The following is a 25,423-nucleotide window of genomic DNA, read 5'->3' as shown; positions in this document are numbered from 1 at the left end:
CCTCTTGCTCTGTCTCTCTCATACACACACACACACACACACACACAATATACAAAATTAGATCTAGCTTTTCCTGGCTTCTCAATAATTTAAAGGGACATGTAAGAAATTTCCCACTATATTAGAAGCATTTATCAATGTCAGTTTATCAACTTTTGCTTTACATATTTTGAAGATATTTTATATGGTACATATGTGTTTAAAAACTGGTATATTTTCTTGGTAAATTGAATCTTTTATCTTCATGCTATTTACACTTCCCTATAAATTTTAGAATCAACTTTTCAATTTCTTTTGGTATTTTGACTACGATTCCATCGAATCTTTCAATCAGTTTGGGGGAAATTAAAATCTTAATGTATTCAGTCTTTCTATCAAAGAACATGATATATCTTTTTACTTAGAGTTTTAAAAATTATTCTCAGTAGTGGTACCTGGCCATCTTAGTTGGTAGAGCATGTAATTCTAATTTTATCAGACAGCCTACTTTGCATAAAGAATGTTATTGAATGTGTTGAGATTTGTTTCATGTCTCAGACCATAGACAATTTTGTTAAAATGTTCTATGTGCACTTGAAAAACAGCATTTTGTTATATTTTGGTAATGTATTCTATAAATGTCAATTAGATCAAGTGGTTGATAAAGTTCAAATATCTTCTATAGATTTTCTGTTTACTTATTATCTCAATTATTGAGATAGAGGTTTTAAAATCTTTGACCATTATTTCAGACTATTCTCTTTCTCTTTTTAGTTCTCTTCATTTAAGTGTTATATATTTTGGAGTTCTGTTATTAAGTACAAAGATGTTTAGGATTAATCTCTTCATTATTATAAAACAAACTTCTTTATCCAAGCTTGGTAATACATTTTGCTCTGAAGTCTTTGCTGATATTAAAATAGTTACTCCAGCTATCTTTTGATTACTGTCAGCATAGTGTATCTTTTTTATACTTTTACTTTTTCCCTTAAGCTTTTACTTCTAACCTATTTGTGTGTATCTTTTTATTTAAAATGGATTTTTTAAAAATTTATGTAGCAGGGTGTTGCTTTTTATCTATTCTGATAATCTCTGCCTTTTAACTGAGTTGTTTAGACTATTTATATATATTGTGATTATTAATATAAATGAGTTTAAATCTCCCATCTTGCTCTTTGTTTTTTATTTTTCCCATCTATTCATTTTCTCTCTTCTCTTCTTTTCCTGTTTTCTCCTTGATTTATTTTTGTTTCTTCAATTTTTTTTCCTTACTGGCTTGTTTGTTATACTCAGGAAGTTTTAACATTTTCTCTGTATGTTTGATATTCTGAAATTTCACTGTAATGTGTCTAGGTAAGGGTTTTCTTTTCTTTCTTTCCTTTGGCAATCCATGCCCTTTATCTCTTTTTTTCCCCCCAAATATTACCTTTTTTACTTTTTGCTTTCCTTTTTTCCTGAGACTCCTATTTTATGAATACTAGAAATTCCAATTTTATCCTTCACATCTCTTAGCTTTTCCTTCATATTTAAAAAAATTTTCCTGTCTTTTCCTTCTTCATATTGGGTGGTAGTGTTCCTCATTCTGATATTCAATCTGATAATTTTTTCTTTGTCCGTATCTATTCTATTATTATCCCATTGATTGCATTCTTTTACATTTTTCTAATTATTATTTTTGCTTGTTTTTTAAAAAGATGTATTCTTGTTCTTGTTTCATATTGCTAATATCTTATCTCCTTGAATATATTATTTGGCTTAAAAAGTTAAAAGTTGTTGGTTCTCTGTTCTGTTTATGTTCAGATCTCTAAATAAAATATGAAGTTTCTTTGTAAAATAAATGCCTTGTAATTTGGGGCTGTGAACACATTTTTTTTCCTGGGGATACCGGCTATGCTATCAGTCTGTCACTTGGAAGGGAACACTACACTCCAAACCTAGTCATCTACAGTGAGGTCAAGAATGAGTTTATGGTCTGTTGGGTGGAGAGTCCCAGGCACCAGAAAATGCAGTCAGTGCCTCCTCACCCTTCAAAACAATTGCACAGTTCAGCTATTATTTATAGGGTGGAAGTCCATTAGAAAGAGGTACTTGTTAAAGTGCAATTTCCCAGCCTCTGGAGTTTGGAATGGGAGAAGGAGGGAAACAATTACCAGAGGTCAGACAGTAACTTGGGTTTTTCTCACCCTCTCACAAGTGCAGGTTTTTAGTGCTACTCTGATTTGATTCCTGAAGTCATCTTAACATGAGTCTTAAGTTTCTGCACGGGTGGAGCAGACAAGATTTGCTCCAAGCTATAGCAGAAGAGAAGAAACAGCAAAAAGAACTCTAAGGTCTTGTCCTATGTTATCCTCTTACAGCTTATTGGGCTGCCTTCTACTCTAGGTAAAAGCTGTCATATTACCTCATAAACAAACCAGTTCAAAATATCTGTATCTCCCACCCCAATCATAAATCCATGCAGGTTTTCTCATTACTCTCTCCTAGTTTTCCTACTCTGATGATCCTGGGGAAGGAGCTTGCTCAGAATTGGAACCAGAGTTTTCTTTCAGTTTTTCATGAATTGTTTTAAGTTTGTTTCTTTTAAACATATTATTGATTTTTGTAAATTCTATTTGAGAAACTTCAAAAATTTGTGAATTTATCCCATTTATACATTTTTTATTTATAGTTACATTAGAACTTACTTCCTCTACTTTCTTTTTCTTTCTACACTTCTCTCTTTTGGCATTTTTCTTTTCCATCAAAACAAAATCAAGAATTTTTCAGTGCAAAGAAGTGAGAATTTTACACAACTTTATTTTTAAAAATACCTGCTCTTACTATTACTTTCCATTAGGAGTAAAGGCTGCATCTCTCCCTTTATTGAACAGGAATAGTCAGATCACAGTTTAAAAATGTAGTCTTCAAGAAAAGAGACCCATTTAAACTTACCTCCCAAGTGGCACACAGATTTGACTTGTGATATAACCATTTGCCATTCTCATCTTTAGGATAGGGTTCATCTCCAGGCTACAAAAAAAAAAAAAATGAGTATAATTTATTTTATTTATATCTGGGAATTAAAATTATGGAATTTGAGTTGTCATTATACCATATAGCCTGGCCCTGAGAAAGCAATTCAATTTTAATTATTTTTATATTTATATATAATAAATATGACACATTAGTCTCATTATCTCACCCAGGCATTCATTTTCCTTTATTTATTGACAGATTATTATTGTTCTTAAACCATGATGTTCTCTTGTAATGAAAGGAATCTGTTCAATTCCCCCGCTCCCACAATGACCCCAGCCACACATACAGACAAATCTCACAGGTGTCAGTACTTTGCCCTGTTTTTCTAGATCATGGTGCCCTACATTTTTGGAAAATGGACACCAACTACAAAATATATTCTAGCCCACATCCCAGATGAGCCTTGGACAGAGCCCCTTGAAAAACCTGTTGCCTCCTGCTCTACCTGGCTGAGTCAACCCTTCCCCTACCACCACCCCCCCAACCCCCACTCCTGGCAATGGGTACAGCTATAACCCTCTCAGATCCTTTGAAGTCCCTTAAAAGGCCCAGCCTGACAGAACCTTGGGGGCCAACATTTCTCTGGATGTCTCGTCCCTTTCCTCCCTTGGAGAGTGAATAAACTCTGTCCTGTTTATTGCTTTGCTCTACTCTTCGTGCAATTCTTTGCCACACTCACCACCAGCCACTCTAATAGTTAATAACAAAATTACTCATAAACAAGGAGTAGAAGTTGAGAATTAAGACTTTTATGTTCAGTATTTTGACCTAACACTAACCCTTGCCAAATTTGAAAACAGCAAATTTCTTACTCTGATAAGAAACCAAAGATCATCATGAAGGGTGAGAGGAAGTTCTTCAGCTAAGAAAAGTGTAGCTAATAAGTGGAATGCTCCCTACATATAAGGGAAAACTCAGCCCATTACTTCTTAGCTCTGATGAATCTGCCCAATGATTCTCTTCTTTTCTTTTCTGGGCCCTCCAGGAGTTTAGCATCTGCTTTCTACTTCACAAAGTATCTCAGTATCAAACCTAGTTTTTGGGTAATCCTTTTTCAACTAAAGGATTAGTTCAAACTGACCATTGATTTTCAGATTTTTTCCTTTTTCACTTATCTAAAAATAGGACCCTTCTCTTATGGGCTTGGAAACAGGATAGAAATAAAAGATGATTTCTAGGCTCCTTGGCTGGCTGGTGGTGATCATTCCCTGAGTTTAAGCTAGCCACCAAGAGTTTTGTTTTGGATATTTTGAGACTGAAATGGCAATTAGACATTCACTGGGTATTTGAGGAGGCAATTAAACAGAGAAATCTGAGAGAGGCTGAGAGAGAAGTCTTGACTGTAGACAAATCTGGAAGTCCTCAGCATATAAAGTGGTGTTCAATCCATTTGATTGATCACCTTTAGAGAAGGTGTGGCCCAGTAAGGTAATATTAAGAATAGAGTACTGGCATAATGACATTTGGAGGTTGACAGGGAAGAATCTGTCAAAGCATTCTGAGATGGTGTTATCATAGAGCCATGAACTGAAAATGTTCAAAGAAAAAGGCAGTAGTCACCTGTATTGAAAGAGATCAGATAATATGGGGACAAGTGTCTTTTAGAATTGGATGGTAGGATGGAAGTCTGTAGACCTTGATAATAGAAATTTTTTGTTGAAAAGCAACCGGAAAAATCAATTATACTCTTAAAATTTTTGAAAAATTTTCCTTCTGTCATCTCACCTGAATGAAACTTCCCCCCGGTGATAACATTTTCTCCATTACACTCTTTAGTGAAAATAATTTCTCAATTCCTCTGTATCACTGAGAACAGGAAAAGGGCTCATTTCTCCTCAATGCCCCATAACCATTCATGTTAATTACCCTTTCTATCTCTGATTATTAAGCTCTTTGAACTTCTCAACACTTATGACCCACATTTTTCATTCCAGTCTTTCTCCATATTTCTTGCCTTTTGCATTTCCTAGTTTTCCTTCTGTTCTGAAATGGCTTTTTTTATGCCTCTATTATGAACTCTGTTAAATAATTTTTACTTCTCCAGATTTAATTAAGTCCTTATGAAGACTGTCCCCATGTTAAATATTTCTATGATGCCTCCCTTCCTCTGTGTCTACTTTACCAATCCATTCATCCTGATAAACCCACTGTCTTTGTCCTCTATGCCTGCTCCTTACTGTAAGATATTGCTAGAAGAATAATCCAGCCCTATAAAAACCCATGCTACTGACTCTCATTCTACTCAGCAGTAACTTCTTTCTTTTCAAAACGTCTTATCATGGGGTACCTGTGTGGCTGAGTTGATCAAATGTCAGACTCTTGGTTTCAGCTCGGGTCATGATCACAGGGTCCTGGGTTTGAGCCCCTTGTCCAGCTCCACATGGAGTCTGCTCAAGATTCTCTCCCCTCGTCCCTCTGCTCCCCCTCCACAACTCATGCTCTCTCTCTCAAATAAATCTTTAAAAAAATCCTTAAAAATGTCCTATTGTGATTTTTAAAATTTTGTTGTTCTAAAATTGTATCTGCTTGTTAACTTGACATTTAAAAAATATTAAAGTGTAAAAATATTTTAGCAAGAACGTTTTCTTGTTAAAAATATGATGAGATTCAAAAAGCATGTGATATTTTGGCTACAAAGATTGATTTCTCCATTATAGGAATTATAGGTTCGTGTGAGAAGTAATGTCATTATACTGTGTAATTTCTTACTGTTAAAAGTTTTACTGTCTCTCTGTATCCTTGAGCCTTGATCCCATCTGAGAATAGGAATGGAAATTCTTTATCTTTCCCAAAAAGATTTTACAAATCATTGGTCAGCCACAGAGAAGTAAATTTCATTTTCTCACTTTTAGATATAGGCTCTTTCCAAATCTTAAAGACTTAGCTTAGAAATCTACCATTTGAACATGAGTGAAGTTAGCTATGTGAGGATAAGGGCTAAAGTTACAAGTCCCAAGAACCTGAAATTTAAAAAAATCACTATAGTCCACAGAGTATTGGGATTGCTAGGTTTGGAAAGACAAGGCAGAAGGCAGTGTCATGTAAGAGAACAAGAATGAGGTTGGCATCAGGGAACCCACCATCTGGTCCCATTCTAATGAACTTTAAACTTGAGTGAGTTACTTCCTTGTTTGGGGCCTCAACTTTCTCTTCTGTGAAATTAGGTTATTGGGATATCTTATTAATAACATTCCCTTCCATGTGAAGATTTCAGAATATCATCTTTCATTTATTATCTATAAAATGTTAGATATTGTGCCAGCAATGTCACATATATAATTTAATGACTCCTCACAATTGTCAAGGTAGTTGCCTATTGTCTCCATTTTACTGATAAAGAAACTGAATTTCAGAAAGAACAAAAAGAAAGTAAGAAAGAAAGAAAGATCAAAGTGACTGTTGCTAGTAAATAATAAAGCTGAAATTCATTCCCCCTTCTGCATGATTCCAAAGCCCATACGGACTTTTTCTACTGCCTGGTGTTTAGGTATTGTGGAAAGTGGTCAGGTAATGACCTGACCAAGTCATCTGGCCTGTATATGACACAGCTGGGATTCAAACTAGGCAGCCTGCTTTTGGAGCTCATGCTCCTTACCGCTATGTTAAGTGGCCTCTAATTAAGTACAGTAGATATCTGTTATTTTGTTTTCTATCATACCTACTCTGTCCCCTCTGGAGGAGCTCTTTCCATGTTGTTTGGTCATAGATGTCAGTCAGTCACTCATTTGGCCTTTAGCAAAGATTAGTCAGTAATAGGTACACAACCAAATGAAGGCTAGCTGGTATTTCTACATGAGGTTTACTGTGTGGTCTCTCTTTCTCTGAATTCTCATATTGTGCTGACAAAGGAGGTTTGGCATGACAGTGGCCACTTTGCCATCATATAGAGAAGGATTTTTGAGAATGAAGCCAACCAAAACAGAGATGAAGGGGTGAATACATAGTTTGAACTTCAGGATCCAGCTGCGCCTGAATTAGATACCCCTTGGAATTCTTAGCTCCTTTTTTAGCTAACACCAATTTGAGTTGGATTTCTGCCATTTATAACAAGTTCTAACTAATACAAAGATGCTGGGCTATGGCAAGTAGTGGGCCCAAAATGGGAAATTGGTGAGGTCAACATGGGCTTGTGGACCATGAGAAGAATCCCATCTCAAGTTGCTGGTAATCCCTGCTCTGTAATAGCATACAATCTGTTAAATTGTTGCTTTGTTCTGTCCTGAGATGCAAACAAATGGGCCTACTAAGACTGGAGCTTTAGGGGACTTAGTAGAAAACCACTGGGTGTTAGAATTTGTTGGTCATTTTTGCAGTCTTCAAGGAGGTCTTGAAGAAAGATGTATTTGTTGCTACTAGGCTTGTAAAATGAGAGGTAAGATGTTATTTTTCTAATATGCATACTCTGTACTTCTGGATGTCATCCAAGATGACAGAGGTTCAGATCTGAGCCTTTAGGAGATAGAGAAGTTAGTGACAGCCAAAGCAGGAAGGTAGGAATCCTAGAGGGAAGTAATGGACTTTGGGAGAATTCTGATTGTGTCTGAAGCCAAGATCTCTGGCCACAGATGTCCTACTGGACAAAGGTGCACCATGCAATGAGGTACAGACTGGGTGCAAGGAATACATTAACTGTGCCTGTTTTATATTATTTCATGTCAGATGAAGGTCAGTAAGCTGAAGATGGGGGAGGTGAGTAGAATAAGGAGTTCTTGACTAAGAGACAGAAACCATAGGCCACAAGTTAGATACAGGAAATGTGACCCTATTAGATTTCTAGTTTTAACTGCTCATTCATGGACTTGACTGAATGTGAATTTACTGAAAGCATATTACATTTTAAGGGATATTTCTTTGTCCATGAAATCTGAACTATGAAAGTCTATGATTACCAAGGCCATCATGAAGTCCCCAAATCTATATGTACATGAAGTAGGATGCAAAAGGGCAATGTTTCCTGAAGTCCATGTTGGATGTGACCACAGAAGATAGCCGAGAAGGAAATGTTTCCAGAGAACAAAACAGGGGCAACCAGGTTGGCTACATAAAGGAATTCTGGCCACTGTACTGGCAGAGTCTTTGTTCTTCCTGACTAGCAGCAGGATCTGATTTATCCTGTGGACAAGCGGCCAATTTTGTTTTTCGATCTCTCCTGCCCTCAATGAAATTTTAATGCAGTGACAGCTCTTTAGCAGGGCATATACAGGTGTGTTGTGGGTAGTTCAATTAACAAGCCCATAGACTGAGAAAGTTCAAAGGAGGAGTGAATTTGAACTAGAAGAATAGATATCACATAAATAATCTGTCCTTGGATCTGGCTTCAAAAACCTGACTATTCTTTGAGCTATGTCATTTTGGAGGGAGTGGGAGGCGAGCAGGTTTTCAGTTGTATATATTATCTTGCATTATGTTCTGCAGGGACATTTTCATGACTGTGTGAACAAGAAGGGTGTGTCTGAATGCTAGCTAGCTAAAATATAGAGGGCAGTCAGGAGACTTCATGTTGGTTTGATGGAGAGGGTTTAAACTATAGTTGTAAAGGGCAGATATATTAGCAAGTTCATTGGATTATGAATAAAGAAACTAGGGTTCCAGGACTGAGTCTGTTACACATAATCTTTGTAGGCATTTGTTGGGGTTGGTCAGTACTATCTGATTTATAGTAACAGAACACCCTAACACTCTATGGTGATAAGTAATAAACTGGTTTCATAGCATCACAAGCACAGCTGCTGGCTAATGGTTGCCAGCGAGCAGAGACCTAGCCTCTAGGCATCTGCACTTACCTTGAAAGCCATGGGTATTTCAATGATGTAAAGATCCACATAATCTAGCTGGAGGACATTAAGTGTCTTCTCCAGAGTTGGGCGGACCATCTCTGGCTCATGCTTTGTAGCCCACAGCTGAAAGAATAAAAAGATGATAGTTAACTAACATCTGCACTTTTTTTTAAAACAACCATGCAGCCCTTTATTCTTAATAAAGCACTCCTATACATTATTCACTCTTTTCATTTTACAAAAATATCTTTATGCTGCAGTGTCATCTGGGTATAGGATGAGTTCATACAACTTTTGACACCTGGAATATACTTTATCCAAACACAGTACCAGAGACCTGAAAATCCACCTGAAGCACAGAGTACCTAGTTCAGGGACAAAGTCTTGCCCTGCTCTCTGCTAACTTCTGAATTGACCTTCATTACTTTTGCTTTTCCTCATTGTGTAGCTAGGGAACATGGGTCTCACTAGAGGGTTGGGTTTAGCACTTTATTTTCATGACACTGTGATAAAAGATGTGCTTTAGTGGACAAGAAATATGGTTGTGTGAGTGACTTCACCGGATCCTTCACCTTGGGACAGGTGGTGCAGAAGCTGGTGAAACTTTAAGTTATTGCAAACGTTTCGATATCCTTTTTCTGCTCCTTTGTTCTCATTTGGTCCTACTCAGACCCCAGGGAAATTCTGCCAGTTCATACTATGAAATTACTGGCTCTCTGGCTAAACTAATAATAATCACTAAAATAGTGGTGTGAAGGACCCAGCCTGGGCCTCTCCAATAAAGGTCAATAATTTGACAGCTATCCACAGATGAAAATGGGGAGATGTTGATCAATCCATACAAACTTTCAATGACAAGGCAAACAAATTTTAGGGATCCAATATAACTAACTAACTAACTAAATATTATTAATTTAGTTTTATATAATAAATATATTTTATATTATATGTATTTTATATCATTCAATTAACTATATTAAACACTTTCTAATTTATATATGAGATATATAAATATACAATAAAATCTAATATAAAGCATAGTGATTATAGTTAACACTACTATATCATATATTTAAAAGGTGCTAAGAGATCTTAAGTGTCCTCACCTCAAAAAGGAAATGGCAATTATGTGATATGATGGAGGTGTTAGCTAACACAATGGTGGAAATCATTTTGCGAAATACAGAAGTGTATCAGATCAACATGGTATACCCCTTAAGTTTATAAAATGTTATATGTCAATTACACCTCAATGAAGCTGGAAAAAAGAAAAGAAACTTAGCTTAACAAAAGAAAGAAATAAAGAAAAAGAAATTCTCAGTCTCTAAAATATTAGATAATGAAAGATTAAGGCTTAGATTGTCAAACTGTCAGGTGTATCCCCTCAGGGTCTAAAAAGCATAGGGCACTGAGGGAGCCTCCGAACCTTGGGATAAGTTTATACATTTTCTTGGAGCATCAAATATGTTCAAAGTGTTTTTTGGGGGAAAAAATGAAATTTCTGTACCCTTTTTGTCATAAGTAAGGGCAAGCAAAATTGGTAAAATTTAATTTTCCTTTATATTGGACAATAATTTTTTTCTTGCCTTAAATGTATAAAGAAGCAAAAATAATGTAGAAGGAGTAGTGGAAAAATGTGTTTTTGTCATTACTGTGGGCCCATTTGGTGTGTTATTGCTGCCATCCTATTGAGCTGAAAACTCTTTCTTATACATGTTATTTTTATTCAACAAACACAAACAGTCCTAGCTCTGAGCCAAGTACTATGTTTAAGTGCTTTGTAAATGTTAACTCTTAGCAACTTTATGAAATGGATGACATAATTTGGTTCAATTTTTCCAATATGATAGATACTGCAATAACATTAACTGTTTACCAGGGGAGATAAGAAAAGTTTTTTGGTTTATTTTTCTCAGTGGTAACTTAAAAACCTAATTTTTACCCTGAAACAAAATGAAACAAATAAGAATATATCATGGGGAGGGATGTAAAAGTCTGAAAAAAAATTTGAATAAGACATAAATCTTCAAAAATATTCCTCACTTTGGGCAGGCTTCTTTGGTCTTAGTTCTCAGGATCTGAGTTCAAGAAATTTTTCATCAGAAATATTTGGGAGCACCAGGTTAATCTTTGGTATTTACTCTAAGGAGAGACCGTAATAATAAAATCTTAAGGAATCAAAATTATAAAGCTATGATAAAGTAAAAAGCTTCAGGCTGATATTTTGGGACAGTGGCTATATGTGGCCCCTTGGAATGATAATCTGTAAGTGGCTGGAGACTTGGGGCACCACAAACTCCTAGGGATCTTGGCAAAGAGCCTGAGTAGGGAGCTAGGAGGAGGGGGTGTCTGGGGAGTGGATGAAGTCAGAAGCGGTATCTTGTTCTCTTTTAGAACACTCAGGAGAGTTGTATTACATGTTCTCCAAAGTTGTACAGCTTAATTTCTGCAAAGCTGCTTGGAAATATGCAACCTGTATTTCCACAGGCTTTATCTTGATGCTTTATCTTTCTGATTGCTCTTCAGTGGATAGTGACTTCTAACATTGGAAATTTCAAATGCTCAAAAGTAATGATATAAATGAAATGTCACATATCCATACAATAGAGTATTATTTGACCATAAAAAAAGAAATGAAATTCTCATACATGCTATAACATGAATGAACCTAGAAAATGCTACACTAAGTGAAAGAAGCTAGATGCGAAAGGCCACGTATCATGTTTGATTTGTATGAGTTGTCCCAAATAGGAAAATTATAAAGACAGAAAGCAGGTCAGTGGTTGCCAGTGACTGGAGGGGGAGAAGGAAAAACGGGGAGTGACTACTGGTAGGTATGGGGCTCTTTTTTGGAGTGATGAAAACATTCTGGAATTAGGTAGTAGTGATGGTTATACAACTTTGTGAGTACATGAAAAGCCATTGATTAAACTGGTGAACTTTACGGTATGTGAATTGTAGCTCAATTTAAAAAACAAAAAAAAAAACCAAAAAACCAGTAATCTATGGACAAATAGGCATAGAAAAAAAAAAAAAAAAAGAAGGCTGCCCTTTTAAAGAAAGCTTTGGCAAATGCTTATGTAATATGAACCACCACCAACACCCCCCCCTTGCCTTGACTCCCCAGTTCTTTTTCTGGCTCTTCCCATACTGTCTTAAATCAATGCCCATGTATGAAGAAGGAGTATTGCCTTAACCTTCAACAAGCTAATTAATCAGTCCCTGACTTCTAGGCACAAATGAGGAATTTAGGAGTTGAGAACTCACTATTCTTGGTGAGCCCAACATTCTTTAACAGAGAAAAGTGATACAAGACCCATTATTAATATAAAGAATTGGAGGATGAAGGGAAGATCTTACCTTTCCACAGTAGAAAATATCCTCTCTCCGCACCTTTCCTTCTTTTATCTTCTCCCTGATGGCCTCCCCCACTTCGTGCTCATTCTGGTAGATGTAGGCCCCATCAATGTGCCGGTACCCTACATCGATGGCAATCTTCACTGACTTTGCACAGGTCCCCTTAGGGGTCTGAAAAGGCAAGGTGGGGAAGAAGAGAAAAGGACCTTTCCTTTAATCATTCTTCATCAGGATGCTCTGCACATAGACATTGTTTTACAACAAAGGACAAGTTCCCAATTCCATGTTGTGATTGGAAGATGGCGTCGGGAGGTTGAGGACACTGACCTCACAGGGAATTCCCTTCCCACCTTCAGTGGAGGACTCCTTCCATACCAAGTCTGCCCTAGCTTTGTGGCCTCAGAAATGAAACTTGATCAGTTTTACCACCGACAAGAGATTGCATGACATCTATGTTATAGGAAGGCACTAGTTCATTGAAGAAGGCTCCATTATAAAAAAGTTTTGGATAAACAGAGATACATGCACAGGATGGAATATCATTCAGTAGTAAAAAGAAATGAAGTACTGCTATAGCCACATGGGTGACTATAAGGAAAATTACACTAAGTGAAAGAAGCCAGATGAAAAATAAAAACATTATGATTCCATTTATATAAAATGCCAGAAAATGGAAACTAATGTATAGTGTAGATGCGGATCAATGATGACCTGGGGTGGGGGACAGGGGATACAGGCATGGGTGGCAGGGAAGGATTATAAAACAACACAAGGGAACTTTTGCAGTGATGGATATGTTCACCATCTTGATTGTAGTGATGGCTTCATGGGTGTACATGAGTCAAACTCATCAAAATGAATACTTTAAATAAGTACAGTTTATTGTATATCAATTATTCCTCAATTAACTGAGAAAGAAGAGTATTGGGGGGCATGTTAGATTTTCAAGATATATTTTTATTAAATTTGGTAGCCAAATATTTGTTCATTTTATTAACCTGCATGAAACATATGAATATACTCTCTCCCGGATGTTGATAGAACCAAAAAACCTGAAAAACTCTTGACACTGGAAGTGTTAAGTTATCCATGTTTCAGATTGCATATAAATCACTGCTCTTTAGTTATGATGACATAACTAAACATGACATAACATGTTTTAAATAAACATGAATGTGTCTCATTTTTTTTAATATTTTTTATTTATTTATTTGACAGAGAGAGATTACAAGTAGGCAGAGAAGCAGGCAGAGAGAGAGAGAGAGAGAGAGGAGATAGCAGGCTCCCTGCTGAGCAGAGAGCCCGATGCTGGGCTAGATCCTAGGACCCTGGGATCATGACCTGAGCTGAAGGCAGAGGCCTTAACCTACTGAGCCACCCAGGCGCCCCGAATGTGTCTCATTTTACTTACATTTTTTTCTTAAGGAAAAATGGAAGCTTTGGTGGATATTTCCATCAAGACAAGCATCTAGGCTTGCCAAATAAAATGTTTAAATCATCTTTTAGGTTGTGTGAAGGAAGAGAGGGTTAATCTTATTTGTAGATTTTAATTGATCCCTTATTCAGATGGTGATCATTCTGATCTTGTTCACAAATGTTGAGAACTACTTGTGCTTGCTTCTGTATCTTCAGTGTTCTAACCAAATGCTTGACAAATCTCAACAGACCTGTGAATTCTGGCCCACAGAAGTTGATTTATTGAGATTGAGTGAGACAAGAAATCTCGTACATTTCTAGTGACTTTATAGTCCTGGGCTGGAAATAAAAAGCACTGGAAGCATAAATTATATTTTCTTTCCCTACTTCAGTTGAAAGTCATCACTATTAGGAAAATAAGAGGATATGAAAAATGAACAAATTGGCTACACAGATGGTATTAGAAAATAAGATTCATAGTCACAAATATCAAATAGCTAGGAAAAGAGACACATTCCAGGAATGTCAGAAATACCTCTTCAGATTTTTTAATTGACAGCATGATTAATAGAGCTTGAATAGAAATTGAGGCCAAAAAGCTCTGCAAAACACTCTGTAAAATGAGATGTTAAGGACGACAACAAGTGTGACAACAAAAGTATACTGGAAGAGGAGGCTTGGGGTAGAATCCAGAAATTTAAGGGAAAAGATAAAAATATACTTCCATTATCAGTATATACATAGTATTAATGGAAAGAACAAGACTTCATGTGGAATGGTAAATACAATCTCAGAAATAGCACTGAAATTTTTGTGGCTGAAATTGGTAAATGTAAGTATAGAACACGAATAGATTTAATACAAGGGGAAAACCCCCCCAAAACAATGCATATTAAAATATATGCTCATGTTTTCAAAGATCAACCCAAGACAAGAGGCATAGGGGAGAGCATTTAGGATAAAGAAGATGAGAAAGACAAAGATTAAGTTAGGAGCATGGTATTAACCATTAGTCTGAAGTAACGTACGAATGATGCTTTATTTCATAAAGACACGGCACAGAAGCAAGTTATAGTAGTGAGAGTCTTCTATTATTCAGCTACCATGAAAGAGCCTTTTCTAAAAGCTGAATATCTGGTACAGCCTTTGCTTGCTAAAAATATTTTCCTTCATATGGCAGAAGCAGCAATGAGGTGAATTACTATTTTGGACTTAATTCTAATCAATATGGAGGAAGTAGTTGGAAATATGGATGTGAGAAAAATGCTTCTTTATAATTCTTAAATGTAGCACAAGAGAACTGTATGTGCATTCTGATAGATTCTTTAAGAAAATTCACTGTAAGGAAAACTCAGAAAGATCAAATAGAATACCATATTCGGAGACCTAAATAAAGGATATGATAGTAGAATCTTAAATGCAAAATTTTGACCCACCATTAAGGATGATATCAGTGAAATAAAGAATTCTGTTTTCTAAAATGGTCAACAGCACCCTTCCTCCACTTAAAAAAGGGGAGAGGATGCACTGCCATCTTCCAGGCTGTAACGCATACCCTAGTCAACATCCATTTAGACGGTGTTGTGTCCCCAGTAAGTATACACAAGTCTGAAAACACAGTAGAAGTGGTTCAGCTTAGCATTACTCCCTTTGACTCACTTAGAAAATGAATACTTCTCACCCGTGAATTTAAGGCTCTGTGGATCGTAGTTTCTAGTCTTAGTTCCCAGGGGGAACCCAGGCCCCTTATTTCAGGAGTTCAGTATGTGCGGAAAGGTGTTGCCATACTGGCCGGCAGGGGTAAGTAACTATATCCCAGGAAGAGATATGCCTCCTTCACTGTTACTTGATAAGCCAGGGAGGAAAACACTGGGCACTTAGGCCATCCAATACCTCTTCCCACTTTTGAAAGTTAATGGATAAAAGCAGCAGCTATGATCTGAGAAGGAGAAGTGGACCAGGGGCTCAGACAACTTGAGAGATAAGGATTTAGGTTGTGATATTTCATAAGCCACCTAGATCAGAAGAGATGTTGGTTAAGGAGGAGAGAAATCTAGAATGGGTAGTCTAGGAGGGAGAGAAGTTGCAAATTGAAGGCAGCTTTAGTCACAGGAGCTACTCCATTCTGCTAACCTACCTCTTTAAAAACTTTTCCAAGAGACAGACCCAGCAAAATTCTGGAAGAGCTTTTCCCAGGGGTGAACTCAGCATACAAAGCCAGTAGGTTCAGTTGGCACCAGGGGTAAAATGTAGTGGCTGTCGCGGTGTACCACAGGATGGAGGCACTCATTTGCTCAGCTGCCAGCAGGGTTGGCTGCTGGTTACTCACATCTGATCCCCTCTATGAATGATATTGGACACAACAGCCAGGCTCTCTTACCTCAACTTAGCACAACCCTATAGCACCATTCCAGAGCTCCCTGTGGGACTAATGAGCAAATGGATCACAGTGCAATTCTTTACACCAAACAGACTGACTTTTCTTACTCCCCTGCAGGTCTGATTCCTGAGACTACTCCCCACTAAGCCGCCTGCATGCAAGTCTCCTTCTTAGAGGCTGTTCTCCAGAGTAGCCAACCCAAGACACCAGGGTAAAGAAGGATTTCTTAAGCTACAGAGAGTATTAATGATACATTAAGAGTGATAAATGTGACCACATTAAAGCCAAGAAACTCCTTTGTCAACACATCATTAAAAGTGTAAAAAGACAAATAGGAAGAGGTATTTTCACATAGGTATAACTGACAAAGGACTGATACCAGATCGTTTACAAATCCACAATCAATAAGAGAAGTCCAATAAAGAAAAATGCACAGAAGGCGCACTTTGCAAAAGATACCAAAATGTTTAATAAAAATATGAAAAACTGGTCAGTTTCATCTAGAGTAAAGGAGATGAAAATTAAACCACAACAAGAGACCATTCCACGCTTGCTAGAACTGCATAAATTAAAATGACACCAAATGTTGGTGAGCATGTGGAGCAGGGGTACTCTCATACATTGCTGGAAAAAGTGTAAATTATATGAATAGCTTGGAAATTATTTTATATTGACATCATCTCCTAAAATTGAAGATACTGTACTCGATGGGATGGCAGTCCCCCTCCTAGGTGTACATCTTAGTGAAACTCATGCATGTGTACAATAAGACCTGTGTAGGAATCTGCAGCACTAGAGTCTGCAAAGCCCTAAACTGGCAGCAATTCAAATGTCCATCAACAGTAAAATGGGGGTGCCTGGGTGGCTCAGTGGGTTAAAGCCTCTGCCTTCAGCTCAGGTCATGGTCTCAGGGTCCTGGGATCGAGCCCCACATCCGGCTCTCTGCTCAGCAGGGAGCCTGCTTCCTCCTCTCTCTCTGCCTGCCTCTCTGCCGACTTATGATCTCTGTCAAATAAATAAATAAAATCTTAAAAAAAAACAGTAAAATGGATGCTGGCATATTTTTATAATTAAGCAATTACAGAGTAATAAAAATGGTCAAAGACCATGATTTTTTTAAGATTTTATTTATTTATTTGGGAAAGAGAGAGGGTGAAAGAGAGCATGAGAGGGGAGAAGGTCAGAGAGAAGCAGACTCCCCAAGGAGCTGGGAGCCTGATGTGGGACTCCATCCCAGGACCCTGAGACCATGACCTGAGCTGAAGGCAGAGGCTTTAACCCACTGAGCCACCCAGGCACCCCCATTTTACTCCCAGGAGCTGGGAGCCTGATGTGGGACTCGATCCCAGAACTCCGGGATCATGACCTGAACCAAAGGCAGTGGCTTAACCAACTGAGCCACCCAGGTGCCCAAAGACCACAATTAATAACATGGGTGAAATTTACATTATATTTAGAAAAAGAAGCAGAAAAAAAGTACGTCCAGTGTTTCTATTCATATAAAGTTCAAATATTGTATAGAAATGTTACAGTTGTGTAACTGTTAGAAAAAAGCAAGAAAATTATCATCATAAAAATTAGAAGAGCAATCCTGTCGTGACGGAGGAAGGCTTTCAGGTTGAAAAAGACACACCCAGAGTTTCTGGGGTTTGGTACACTCTCATTTTGGATCTTATCGCAAAGAAATATTAGCTATCTAAGTATCTGTCCCTCCTTAAGTCCATTGTCTTTCAAAATGTTAACTGTTAAAAAAAGAAAAGGAGGTAGATCAAAAATAAGAGGATAAGTGACTCAGTAAGTTTCAAAGCTTTAGATTTGAAGAACTTTGGTCTAAAGCCTCATTTTTGGCCTTGGGTCTCCCATCTGTTCTCCTTAGCCTAGATCCGAATGGTCGCCAGCTTTGGAGAGCTTCTCCCAGGGATGTGTGGCCTTCAGCCAAGTTACTTCCTTCCAAGGCTCCAGCCAAATCAGTTTCCTCACAGCGACCGACCGTGTTCAAGTCTTTGTTCTTTTTTGCCTGATTTGTTATGGAGGCCTTCTCACCTGATCTCTATGTGTTCTGTCTCTTCTCATTTTAATTCACTGTAATGTGGGCAGGTTAATATTTTTGAAAAATAAACCTATGTTTTACACCCTGTTATGTTTTTGTTACCCCCAATGGCTCCCTCTCCCCATACCAGTGCTGTAGCTTGGTGTACAGCACTAAGTAACTCTGCAGAGGAATGGTATATATGTATATATAATGGTGTGTGTGTGTGTGTGTATACATACACACCATATTCCATATATCTATAGATAGATAAGATAGATAGAAGGAAGGTAATATATACATATATAAACAAAATGCAGAGGTCATTTCTTGGTGTTTGATTTTTTAAAGCCAAGGCTTCTGTGGCAGGTGTGTGAGGGTGAGGAGATCACATGTACTGGAAAGAACTCAGAACATGCTGAAAAAATTTAAAAAAAACAAACCCTCCGAACATACCCTATATTAAAAGTAAAAATAAACACCAACTGAATTCTTGACCCTCAGAATATTAGCTCACAGAGCATTTCACAAAACTCTAAATGAGCTTCTATTACTTAAAATTAATAACTACTTTATAAGATTTCCCGAAAACTGTTAGAAAATCAGGCCACACTGGACCCTTGCTTATGCATACAATCGGCTGTAGTGGAGAAAGTCGCTATCCTTGGACGGGTCGGTGGACCTCTGGTTCTGCTTAATCTTGCTCTCATGCCTGCTATTAGAAAGGAAAAGCAGGACAAAACAGACAAATAGACTTAGCTCCCCTGACACTTGATCGAACTTCCTGCCTGGTTCCTGGTCTTTTTAGGTAGAGGCTATAGAACCACCAGCACAAGACAAGGATTTTTTGCCTTTGCATCACCCAACTTCAGCAAGAATCCTGATAAGTCTGTTTAGGAACAACCCCCACCCTCCATATCTGATTCCCCCTTCCTGTCTAGTTAGAGTCGTCATCTGCCACCACCAGCCCAGGTGATGTCTAGTTGGCTCACAAGAATCCCCCCTTATCCCTGATGTTTCCTCTCAGTAATTTTCCAGCCACTGACCTTGGCTGTAAATTCCGACTTGCCCATACTGTATTCAGAGTCGAAGCCCAGACTCTCAGTACCCCCTCGTGCAAAATCCCATCACAGTGGTTCCTAGACCTATCACGACAGCACGTGCCTGTGAATCAAGTTCTCCTTTTCAAGCTATAACAAGTGTCATTGCATTATTCTTTTCCTTTAACATGTGGTTCCCAGTGTATAATAAATATGCCTGGTATGAGAACAAAGCGAAACAAGGTTCCTTGGGTTGAGAAGAGGAGAAGGATTCGATGGGCATTGAGGAGAAAGCATGCGGTATTTAAAGGATGGCAAAATCCTGAGAACAGTCCTAAGCCTGTGCCTCCCATCCCCATCCAGATCAGGGGCAGAATGTACTTGATGTTTAAAGCTCCCCCTTGGTACTCATGAAAGGTTTGGACTTCACCTCTCCTTTGCCCCAGATACAAAGCCTTCGGCTCACTCTTCAGACTGAAAACTGCTTGCAGCTACAGAAATCTCAATTTACGACCCCCACTCCACTTCCTAGGACTTGATCTACCTTGTAACTGATTCTCTCATTTCTACTTTAACTTTGAACCAGTTTCATCTCTCTTAAAGCAGTTCAGCTTTTCCTTATATTTTAGTCATATGTGTCTCTTTCTCTGTGAAAATATTTACCAGTGGTCCTGGACTTGTGTCCTTTGCACATCTGGTAACATTCTTGAGTTTTACCTGAAGTTTTTTTTTATAAATATGGGCTATTAACTCCATGGGCTGATGTTCATAAAAACACAGTTAATTTTCATCAAAACTCAAAAAAGGAGTGAGATCCAAAGGAATAAGACACTGTCATGTGGCAGAGCTTTTCAGATGGAGCTGTAGGGAAATCTGTTGGGAAGCTGTTATAAACTATTGCATTCCTGAATGAAAATGTTCTGGGAAGCTTTCAAAAGGAAAAGAGTCACCTAGATAATTTGCACGTTTTTAGTTTTCATTAGCCATCACCAGGTGGCGTAATGCACAGAGTGATTGGTGACACTAAGTGCTGGTTCCATCTTAAATTCTCTGAGTCCATGGGCATGAAACACCTTTATAAGAAATTTGGGCACATTCAGAGAAAGAAAAATCTTTTTGAAAGCCAGGAGAAGCTGGGCTGGGGCCCCTCACACAGCTTCATGGTACTGCTCCTCCAAGTTGCTTTTCCAGTTCCTGTCCCTACATGCTCTGGTGGAATCTGACCAGGGCAGAGGTCACTCGAGACATTGTTAGCCTTTCTGACTTTGGCCTTTCATGTGGGCTCTTACTCTTTCTGAAGTAATCCCTTGAATTCTGAATTCTGAAGTAATTGAATTCTGAAGTAATTCTGAATTGAATTCTGAAGTAATCCCCTGAAGATGTCACTGGATCTTTCCCCGGCCCTCTCCTGCTGTCTAACTTCTCTGTAAAAAGTGAGCAGGATCCCAAGACAGATACAGACTGACACGACCGCAAACACAAAACACAAATGAATTTCAGGTAAAGAGTTACCTCAGCCTGGCATTTGCCTTCTACCCTTTGTTGTGGAATGAGGGTTTGAAAAGACTCTCAGGCATGCCAAGTAGAGAAAACTAAATTTTGGCATCAGACTTTGCCTTTAGGACTAAGACTGATTCTGAAGTTAAATCCAATTGAGTACTTTCATTTCAAGGTGGCTGACTTGGGCACGGATAATTCTAGCCTCTTCCTCATCGGTCCTGGGAAGATGATAAAGGAATTAGCCCTTATATAGGTTGGAATAGAAAGCCATGAATCTGCTTTATGTGAGATAATCCTTTCTTCCCACCCCTCATCTCCCTCTGCAGCCCAACAAACCTTCCAGATAAATGTGGTATATTTTTCGTTACATCAGAGTTTCTGATTTTGTGAGACCATTAACTCCATTCATTATTTTACAGTTGGTAATATTTTCTGATCACAAATGTAGTTGGTGTGTGCGTGACCTCCATTTTTCATAGTATTCTTCTTACATCATATTGTCTAACTGGTGTATGTCTTATCTTCTGAAGTGAATTATAACTCTTGGGGAAATAACATGTGATTCTGAATGTCTCTAACCTATAGCATTGAATATTACTAGACACCCAGAAAGTACTTAATAGTACTTATTGTTAGGTACAACACTTTGAGCCCAAGTGAGTTTCAGGATACACACACACGCACACACACACACACATTCTACATACTTTCAGGATGTATATTCCTATGTACTTTCATAAATAGAAATACACAGAAAGTTATAGAAATTTGAAGTTTCATTGACATTAGATATATTCGTAACAGACAATAGAGTAGAGGGATTAGAACACTGGATCTGGATGGCTCAGTCAGTTGAGCATCTGAGTTCAGCTCAGGTCATGATGCCAGCGTCCAGGGATAGAGCCCTGCTTGGGACTTCCTGCTCCTCTGCAAGTCTGCTTCTCCCTCTCCCTCTGCCTGCCACATCCCTTGCCTGTGCACGCGCTCTCTGTCAAGTCAATCAATCAATCAATCTTTAAAAAAAAAAAAAGAATATTGGGTCTGGACCCAAAGTACATCTGTTCAAATCCAAACTCTGTTCCCTAGCACTGTAAGTTTGGAGCAATTTTATCTCTCTATACTTCAGCTTTATCATCTGTAAATGGGGTCACATGGTGTATCTTTCTTAATGTCTTGAGGATTACATTAGAAAATACATGTAATGTGAAGCCCTCAAAGGAGTTCCTGGTGCATGTTAAGTGTCCTCAAAATGTTCGCTATTATGTCATGTCTATTTATATCTTCCTAGTGTCACATGCTCACAAACATAGAGATCCCCTTTTATAAACTAATTAATTGGAAAGCATCAGCTGAATATCCATTACTTATTAAATACTACCTTGGAAATACAGAACTGAAATCTCTTTTATAATGGATTTCATAGTCTTGTGGGGCAGATTGTAGAGAAACAAGGATTACAATCCAGTGTGATAAGATCTACAGTAGAGTCAAGTAAAAGAGTCCATGTGAACACACAAGAGGGACAAGTTGTGGTGGATGGAGGGTGGGGATTCTAAGGAGTGGTGTCCTTGAGCTGAGTCTTGAAGGTTTAGTAGAAGTTGGCTAAGTGAAAAGCCAAGAGAAAGGGTGTTCCAGGTAGAAGGCAGCATGTTCATGAGCATGGAGATGGGAGAGTTGTTCCAGGAACTCATCCAGGTGGGTTTTACACCCAGAGGGAAAGGTAGAAGAGTGGTGGTGGACTATGCTGGACAGATGGATCTTGTCTGAACCTTGAAAGCTCAGTGTGCAAGGTCAGGAATGTGGTCTCTACCCTGTAATTGAAAGAGAGCCACTGAAATAATTCAGCACAGAAGTGACATGATCAGATTTGGGTCTGAGAAAGATCCTGAGAGCCCCAGTTTGGATCATTAACTGGAGGGGAGAAAATTGGGAGAATAACTTACTGATAAATTAAGAACCTAAACTAAGGCAGTGACAAAGGAGTTAGAGAGAATGGTATGAATTGAAAACATATTTCTGAGATAAATTGAATAGCAATCATTTGGATAGAATGTGGACAAGGAGAAACATGCGGAAGAGGGCAGAATGTAGGAATATGGTCAGGCTTCTGGCTTGGGGGGCTCAGAGTGATAATGTTATTTTCTAGGAGGAGAAGTATTTCAGGGGCTGGGGGAAGGAGAGATGGATAGTGTAATTCTGTCATTTTGAGTTAGAGATGTCTGAGGAAGACAGAGTACATACTTGACTGTCCAACAGAATTATCCAAAGAGCTTGTTAAATGCAGTCTCTATCCCTTAAGATCCAGAGTCAGTAGAACAGAGGTGAAGCCTGAGGATCTGTATTTTTTTTTTTTTTAATCCCCAAGGGGTTCTGATGTAGCCGGTCCACAGTTGTATGGGGACATATAACCAAAAAAAAAAAAAAAGAAATAGGTGTCTCTGCATGGATGTGGTCGGAGCCAAGGTTGTGAATGAGATCAAAGACAGATAATGGGCAAAGAAAGAAGAGGAAGGGGCCAATGATTTAGATCCTTGTAATTGTTCCGATAGTGGTTTTCCCTCGCATTATCAAAAACAAGGGGACTGGGCAATTGCAATGGAATGTGGGATTGTGATAGGAGAGTTCGTTAACTAACTGCTTACTCTAGGCTTATTTTTCTTTTTCTGTCTTCCATTCTCTGTGCTGCCCCAGAATTATCTTTCAAAAGTACTGATCTCATGATGCTTTTCCTTTGTTTCCAAACCTCACATAATTCCTCCTTTTATACAGAGTGAAGGTCCAGCTCATTGGCATGGCATTCAAGGTCCTTTATGATCTAGTCTCAACCTGCATTTCCAGAGCTAGCTGCCGTTGCTTCCACCACTAATTCCTTGTGCCAGCCACTGCGGGCTTGGCCTTTGCTGGACATATCATTTATCGTTGTGCCTTTGTAATTCTCCTTTGCCCCAAACGCCCTGCCTCAGCTCTCTTTTTCTGCCTTCTAACTCGTGGTTAGCTTTCTGGAGGTCATTCCTATGTGATCACACAAATCTGATCTAATGCTACAATTCTGGTAGCATCTCTACACATACGATGGTTCATTCTGATAATCAGCATTAAATTTGAATTGCAATGAGGAAAGCAGAAAGATATTTTTCTTACAAGTAGAAACTGTGTTTAAATGGCAACCCACTCATTCCTGAAGGTCAAATTTAACAATTCAGTGTTTTCAGAGAAATAGTCTGTAGTTCTAGGATAGCATTTATTCTTATCTTCATCCTTCTATAATTAGCTATTAAAGAATCTGCCTCCCCTATTTGATTTCTAATACCTAGGTAGCACAGACACTGCTCCCTTCATATCTGAAGCTTCTATAGCCTAGTGCTTCATACCTGGAGATTTTTATTAAGTATTTGTTAGATTGAACTGGAAATTCTCAAATAAAAGTTTTAAAAACCCCACAAGTGGTAAACTCAGAAACTTCATGTGCCTCAGTTCATTCTAATAATCCGTATTCAGCTAAATTTCATCAAAGGAAGAAGAAAGGTCCCATCTTCTAAGCTTAAAGATAATTTTAAATTATAAACTGATAGAGTTTTAACCTCTGGCTCAGTACTCATAATGCCAAATAGTACTCTGGAGATAACTTTCATTATAAAAAGTCAATCAATGAGATCCACTCAAAATGAGTTAAAGATTATGTTCTAGGAGAGTTTCAAAACATTAAAATAAAAGAGAGAGAGAAAAATTTACCAGTTTAGGTTCTGAGTATGTCCCAAGACCGATGATCGGAATGCTGTTTCCATCACTTAGAGGAATGCGGTGATTTGCAGCGCTGAGGTACATCCTGGAGAGACTCTGGGTTTCAAATTTTAGCACTGATTCTGGATGCCTCTAGAGGAGTCTCTTTGAAAAGATCTTCTAGGGCCCTATTAATCTAAGAAGAGCCAGAGGGAGGAGCAGTGGGAGGGAAAAGAGATTAGCAGATGTATTTCTCAACCTGTTTTTTTTCCAGGTTGTTGTGAAAAGCCAGAGCTTGTCCTTTGAACTTTATCAGAGGCATGTAAATAACATAATCCATTTAGAGCTGATGCTTACTTCTCTATAAAGAGGGAAACCCCCAAAAGAAACAAATCTAGCTGGCTTCTACCAGTCAGGATGCTTTCATTGGCAAGTAACTGGCTGATCTCAAATTCTCTTAAATTATAAAGGACATTTATTGGTTAATGTTTCTGAAAGCTTCAACATTAGGACTGGCTTCAGGTGAGACTACAGCAGTTTCCCAGGTCTTAGCCTGTAGATTCTGAAGCAGCAGAACTAAAAAGGGGTCTGGGATTTTATTACCTATTTTAGTTTGGGAAACACTGGGCTGGAGGAATAAGTGAGGTGGCCTGGAACCAGTTTCGTAACCTTTCAGTCCATGTCTCTGCCTCCTTGCTCTCTCAGCAGACTCACCCCTTACTGTTAAAGAGTGGTGACCGGTCCTTAGAGTGACATGGTCCCAGATACAACCTACACAAAAAAGAGATTTTTAACTTTCCCCATTGCTCACACAGCACCCTAGCCATGATCTTTTGGTCTCTACTGCTTTTCTTCCCTCATGTATGCCTCTCTAAGCCGATCATGATGGTCAAAGCGGACATAAAAGATTGATCACCTGCAGACAACTAGAAGCCATTTCTAAATTTAGAGTTGGGGTTAATGTCCTCTGGGTAGAATCTGGAGATTGTTAAGGAAAAGGAAAGAAGTAGTGGGTAGAGAAACAACTAACAAAAGCTTATTAGAGTCTTCCTCCAAAGGATTGTTTTGTGTATAAAATGTGAGCTTTGGACCCAGTGACCTCAAGGACAACTGTGTTCAGGGTGGTGAAAGTGTGCTGAAGTTTCCCTAGAATTCACTTGTCCTCTCCCTGGGAACTGCCATTCTTGTTTATATACACATGACCAGC

General features: G+C 38.3%; 1 protein-coding gene across 1 annotated transcript in view; it reads right to left on the bottom strand.

The window, feature by feature from the left end:
* AKR1D1 (aldo-keto reductase family 1 member D1) overlaps positions 1 to 24,404 on the bottom strand; it is a 42,814-nt gene extending 18,410 nt beyond the window's left edge. Inside the window, exons 1-4 of the mRNA XM_004741688.2 lie at positions 24,229 to 24,404; positions 12,135 to 12,302; positions 8,781 to 8,897; positions 2,911 to 2,988 (exon numbers count right to left, since the gene is read on the bottom strand). Of these exons, the coding sequence (XP_004741745.1) occupies positions 2,911 to 2,988; positions 8,781 to 8,897; positions 12,135 to 12,302; positions 24,229 to 24,321 (456 nt within the window). The 5' untranslated portion in view covers positions 24,322 to 24,404. The remainder of the gene's footprint in view (positions 1 to 2,910; positions 2,989 to 8,780; positions 8,898 to 12,134; positions 12,303 to 24,228) is intronic.
* Between the last annotated feature and the right edge of the window lie 1,019 nt (positions 24,405 to 25,423).

The sequence above is a fragment of the Mustela putorius genome, unplaced genomic scaffold, assembly GCF_011764305.1.
Source record: "Mustela putorius furo isolate JIRA1106 unplaced genomic scaffold, ASM1176430v1.1 tig00003845_pilon_pilon_pilon, whole genome shotgun sequence".
Classification (NCBI taxonomy): Eukaryota; Metazoa; Chordata; class Mammalia; order Carnivora; family Mustelidae; genus Mustela; species Mustela putorius.
Note: the sequence above shows the minus strand (reverse complement) of the source record. Positions and strands in the feature narration are given on the sequence as shown.